The sequence below is a fragment of the Spea bombifrons genome, chromosome 11, assembly GCF_027358695.1.
Source record: "Spea bombifrons isolate aSpeBom1 chromosome 11, aSpeBom1.2.pri, whole genome shotgun sequence".
Taxonomy (NCBI): domain Eukaryota; kingdom Metazoa; phylum Chordata; class Amphibia; order Anura; family Pelobatidae; genus Spea; species Spea bombifrons.
Window position 1 is genome coordinate 33,237,797 of NC_071097.1, and position 6,446 is coordinate 33,244,242.

A 6,446-nucleotide genomic window follows, 5' to 3' on the forward strand; every position below is an offset into this window, starting at 1 on the left:
AAACTGTACGTCACGGAACGTAAGCCAATTTAGCCTAGTCATTTTCCAACACAATTAGTGAGATAGGAGGAAGATATTAGAATATTTAGCAATAAATGTTGCATAATAAATGTTAGTTTTAATGTTTAATTGACTAGAGGTCAATGGTTCCTTTATAGTTATAGGATAAAAGCAAATATGCTTATAAACGTATCTTTAAAGAATGTAAATTTCAATGAACTGACCTGTCCTGGAGACGGAAGCAGATAGTAACAGCTGAAATGTTATTACCGGTTCGTTCCTTATAAATGCTTTCTTTCAACCCTTGAAGAACGGAGCACACAATGTGTTAATCTGTGTCATAGAGCCCCATGTGTAATAGCTAATCGGGTCGGGTTTAATTGTTACCCACGGCAGGTTTCGAAGAGCTAATTTTACTTTTTTGTTCCGTAGACTGTAAAGAATTGGGTTTAGCATTGGGATTACTATGAGGTTTAAAAAAGATACAGTTTTAGTACCGTGATAAAAATCTAGAAGAAAAAAAATCCCTGCGTTCTTTCACATAGTTACAAGAGACATGGTGAAAGTGGATGTGAAAAAACAGCTTTCTTTTTGTTTGTTACGCCAATTCTGAAAGCTACATGAATGAAGTAGCGTCCAGTTTCGGTACCTCTTTACAAATAAAAACAAGAGACACTTCTTTATTTAAAAATTTTATTAAACGTCAGAATGGAATTATTTGTCCGCGGTGCGGACTTAAAATACTTCAGCACCGCGACACTCAACCTTTATTAATATGTTACAAAGTGTCAAATATTATAAACACACAAATTTGACACAATATATATCAATAATTATTGTCAAAACGAAAGACAACATAACCAATTGTAACCATTAATAACCACTTAATAACCAAATTAATAACCTGCTGGTATGGGCGTGTCCACCTGTATCTCTGCTGGAACTGCCGGCATCCCCTAGCGCGGCAGTCACATGACCATACGATTCACAGAGGCGCATGCGCCTGGAGTGTCCTGCACTTACACCTCTGTGCACCACAAGTAACCATACCTAGAGGGTTAACTCCTGCACCGTACCAGCTTAACAAAACCAGAGTACCCGGCAAATGCCAAAATTAGGGGAGGGATGGGCGGGAAAAATCTCTTGAAAATAATTGCCCCTATAGGCCACGACCCTTCCTTATATACCCCCAGGGAGGGTAATTACCCCCTCCCTTCTGGCCCAGCACGTGCCACCAAACTTAACTCTTTCAGTGCTAAATTTCCGCTTAGTCATGCCTTAACCCCTTAAACCGGCTTGACCATGGGTACCTCGTCCGCACTACATTCATGTGGCCCCCCTGTCCAATTCTTTCCCTCCGGGGCTGTTCTTGAAATATGGGAATATGCCCCTAATCATATTCAACGGGCTGACTAGTTCTTGAAAATATGTAGTTTTATTGAGTGATGTTGAAATATGGGGCCTCTACAATCTAGTAATCTGTCAAAATTCCAAAACGAATATGTATGTTCCAATTTTTACCCTGCAACATCAAATAAACATACCCATACATGTGGGGTATGCTGCACAGAGGGGTGCTGTTGGTTTAGTACTGTGTTTGTACAAAATGTGTTAAAAATGGGGAAAAACATTTTTTTTGGACCGATTGTTGCTAAACTGACTAAATGAAAAGTGTTAAAATTACCCTAGTGAAACGCTTTGGATAAACTTTTTTTCAGCAATTTTTTTGTCCTTGCCACTGTTAGGGCCCAACCCGCAGCCACCAGTCAAGTCAAAGGGTTACTTCACTGAGGTTATACCGCCTTATAAATACCAACCCATATAGTGACATAAATTCACTGAAAAACGAGTTACTGAGAGCTTACAATTAAAAAAATCGGAACCCCTATGCAATTTGCCCATGTGTGGCCATGAGAGTGCCTAAGGACCATTATTCATGAATATTATAATAATAAATGTAAATGTTGCAGTTTTCAACATTTCAATTTGAAGGGACCTAACTGACTTTTATTGTTTTTAATTGAGTGTGGCATATAATTTATAACCAATTAGCAATTGTTTCAAAGCAATAAGCCAGTTTTTTTTAAGTCAAGTCACTGTTGTTGAGCGCTTCACTTCAAGTAGCATGCAGTCAACTGCATTTCGAATCGAGTCCTTGGAAATCAGTGAATTCACCATTTTTTTTTTGTGTTGGAGTGATTGCGATTGTTGAATTTCCTACCCCACGTCTCACAACTGACAATTTGTGTTTACGCAATGTTTAGTGAGCCAACCCGATGTCAATATCACGCTAGGCCGACGTTAAGTTTGAGTTAAGGCTCTTGTAAACAACATTTGGATATTGAAGCATTTAGAATTTGCATTTTTATTGCAATATAATAAATATTTTTTCAATGCAAATTCAGTATAGAAAACATTTGTAAATATAAAGAAACGCTTCATTAGAATGAGATTTTCGAGATCTTAACCCATTCTTGATACTTTTTATAGCGTTGAGTATATTCATGAAATTCAGTAAGTGAATAAGAAGTAGTTATTAATTTATTATCATTTATATTTATGAATCGATTGTTTTTTATTGTTTGGTAGTTGGTTGCCAAATGTAATAAAATCACATTTATTTGAAGACGCACCGGATATTATTTAGAGAAATCTGGAATTGATTTTCTGTTTTGTCCTCATTTGTAAAAGTTTCTGAAAAGCAATTTTGACTTCTTTATTCCGCAGACTGTAAAGGACTGGGTTTAATATCGGGATTACCATGACGTTCAAGAGAGATACAGCCTTAGTACTGCGGAGAATATTGTTAGAAGGCTGGAAATAAACACATAAGAGAGACAAGTATAGCAGGGTGATCACCGTGACGTGGGAGGAGCAGGTGGAGAAGGCCTTGCGTCGTCCTTCTAGTGAAGTTATCTTCATGATGACAGAGATGATGGATATGTATGAAGATACCGTGAGACCAAAAGAGGGGAAACCCAAGAGTATTCCTTCCATAAATATAGTAACTTCAACTTTTAAAGTGTCTCCGCAGGAGCGCTGGAGCAGGGGCACCAGATCACAAAAAATATGATTGATCTCATGGGACGCGCAGAAAGACAACGTGGACAGCAAAATAATAACAACTGCCGGGTCCAACATACCAATAATCCACGTCGTAGCTACTAGTAGAGCGCAGAGCTTTTTATTGAGGATGAGGTAGTAATGCAGAGGGTGACAGATGGCCACGTACCGGTCATACGACATGACCGTCAACAGGAGATACTCCGTACTCTCAAAGCCAATAAACAGATAGACTTGCAGCATGCACTCAAAAAAGGATATTGACTTCATGCGTAGGAAAGTCAGTAGAAATCTTGGGAAAATAAGGGAGGTAATACAGATGTCAACAACAGATAAATTGGACAGTAATAAGTACATCGGGGTATGGAGGCGAGAATCAGTAATAATTAATATGATCAGGAACGTGTTCCCTAGTAGACAGAGGAGATACACAGTCAGGAACATGAGGAACAAAAGAGTCTGGGTGTGAAGGTATTCATAAAATCCCAACAGGATGAATCCATCTTTAAACGTCTGGTTTACTGGCACCATTCCGCTTCTTATAGAAAAAGAATAAAAAGTGAAAATTGGTGATATCATAATAAAGGATCGCAAAACATCACAATATTTCCACCTATTATCACTTATCCACAACCCAGCGTTAACTGAGGCAGAATTTTCTTTATTAAAAATATAAGATTTTTGGCTTTCTAAACTAAACTGTGTATTGTATCACATTTTTTGTTAATTTGGGGGTTTTTAAATCAAACAATCTATTCTGGTCATTTCAGTAATAAACATAATTATTTCTGGATTACAGGATCGTTGAACATTGAGATTAACCACTGAATTACCAGTATATGCTTTCACGATACATCTCTTAAGTGAACTTGTAGACCTAAAGGGCAGGTGACTGTTATATTAATAATTTAATATGGTAGACGCTAAACACTACAATTTCAATTTAAATGAAAGAAACACTTTTTTTGGTCAACATCTGGGCCATAGGTGTATGATACATTACTTTAAATTGAGGGCTTTTATGTAAAAAAATATATTATTGTCTAGTAAATGTTTTTTTTTTCTACTTTATAACGGCATTAAGATGAAACCATGGATGTCGAGACCTGTAGCAAAATAGCTTAAAATAATAAAAAAAAAAAAACAGCCATGTTTTGTAGACCAAGGTTATGGCTTCTAGCGTTTTTGGACAAATTTACAAGGAAATAAAATTGTTACAAATGTTAAACACTCTCTGGAAACCCATTTACTCAAAGAAGAATGCGACCTACCTGCATAATGCCGTCAAACTCCGTCTTGGAGATCCCACCTAGGAGATCTCCACACCACTGACTTCTCCACATCACCCACAAACAAGTCTCCTTCCGTCTCGTGCCCTCTCCACCATCTAATAGATTGACAGCTCACAAGATCACAACCTTCTTCTGTGTTTCTACCAGTATGTCTTATCATGCGTTAACCTTATTGTCACATTATAAATATTGTTAGTGTTAATGTTTTTGTAAAATTTTCACTGCCTCCCCAATTATAGCATGAACATTAACTATATTTAAAATTAATAGCAATTAAAGATTGGTCCCAAAATATATTAAAGCACAATACTGGTTTTGTTGTTCTTAATGATCCATATACTGTGACATCATGACAGATTACCTCATGTTACGTCTTGGCTCGTTAGTAAACCTATTGATTGATTTATCATTCTTATATATTGTTTTAAGATAAAATAGTATTGTGTGTTATTTTTCATAGTTTAATGTAACATTTTAATGGTAACTAAATAAATATGTTTTTTTCTTATGCATTAATTAGGGCATTAATAGTTAATTTGGTATTATTGGTTCTCTTTTTTTTCCCATAATCTCCTTGTTTTTTGCGTTTACCTGTTATAAATGTTTCTAAATGGAATCTCAGATGACCTTGATAAATAATCTTTCCTGTCTTTGCATATTTTTCTCTAATACTGTATTACAGAATTTTGCAAAATACAGATTTTACAAAAAAAATAGACTGACGATGTTCAATAATAAATATTTTTAAATTAAATTTTAACGTTTCATCTAGTTCTCTGGTCCCTGTGTAGATACAGTAGAAAAGCAAAATTATTTACAAAAGTTTCTTTAAAAAGGCAGATTTTAATAAACTAACCTGTTTCAGGAGACAAAAGCACGCATGTGTAACCGGAATATTATCACCGGTTTGCTCCTTATAAGAGCTTTCTTCCAGCCCTTGAAGAATAGAGCTGTTAACCGGCACCTAGTCTACTAATCCGCGTCATTAAATCCCATGTGTAATAATTAAACAAGGACTATAACAATTATCCTAATATTTTATATTTGGCTGTCCAGCAGGGGCATCCCCAATGTTAAATTAATTGTTCCTAGGAAAAACATACAGACAATTTCTGAGATTTTGGGTTCTTTAGAAGGTATAGGTTTGTGAAGCCTTATTTAAAAGGATGCAGATGTATTGTGTAAGGATTTAGAGTATCAGCGAAGGTATTTAAACAGGTGTAGATTTTGAATATTTTTTTTTTATTATTTATGTTTTAAGGTAAATAATTTAAATTTATTTTTAACCCATTCATTGCAGTTCCAGCAATAGAATCACTCATATTACAGAGAGGCTAAGGTCAGACTTCTATAATGTAAATGGGTCAATTACAAAGTAAACTGGGAGCCCCAGACGCCCCTGATAATGGAGCACATGGGATGCCACCATAGGCTTAGGCATCTTAGGCAAGAATACACCACTGGCTGACCCAAGTGGAGAAGTGAGAACCTCAGAAGATGATGGAAAAAGGAGAAGTCCTCAGGACTTTCCATATCTCCTCCAGATGGTGTCTATGTCACTGAGGTCTAATGACCAGGAGCTGTTGCAGGTGTTAAAGATGGTGGATAGTGAGGATCCTATAGCAGCTGGAGCTGTCAGTCACTGACTAGAGGATTTCCTTGGGAGCGTTAAAGAGGTGGTGGTTTACCCAAGCTTGCTGGAGGATAATTAGTATAATGTTTGGATATTGGGCCCTAGGGAAACAAACACTATATGGACAAAAAGTGCAGGTGAACTTCATTGGTTGATGGCAGAGGAGGCCCCTGCCGGCGACCAATAGAGTTGTTCACACGGACATTTAAAATCCTAACGCCAAAGCTGCTGCGTAGTGCGTACCATGTTAACCCCATATTAACAAAACCCCTTCTACAAAAAAACGGCAAAAAACGAAGAAAAAAAAATGAACACGAAGAATGTACACGAATATTCACCCGAACTGAACACAGGAACAGGTGAATATTTGTGGAATACAAAGATTCCCCACCACCACCACCACGAAGACGAACATGAAGAGTTGGCCGGCGCCCAAGTCTACTATTAAGTATGCCATA

General features: G+C 36.9%; 1 protein-coding gene across 1 annotated transcript; it reads right to left on the reverse strand.

The window, feature by feature from the left end:
• Positions 1-2,643: 2,643 nt before the first annotated feature.
• Positions 2,644-3,594, reverse strand: LOC128468305 (olfactory receptor 1G1-like). The gene has a single exon (XM_053449994.1). The coding sequence runs from the start codon at positions 3,592-3,594 to the stop codon at positions 2,644-2,646; it is 951 nt and encodes a 316-aa protein (XP_053305969.1).
• Between the last annotated feature and the right edge of the window lie 2,852 nt (positions 3,595-6,446).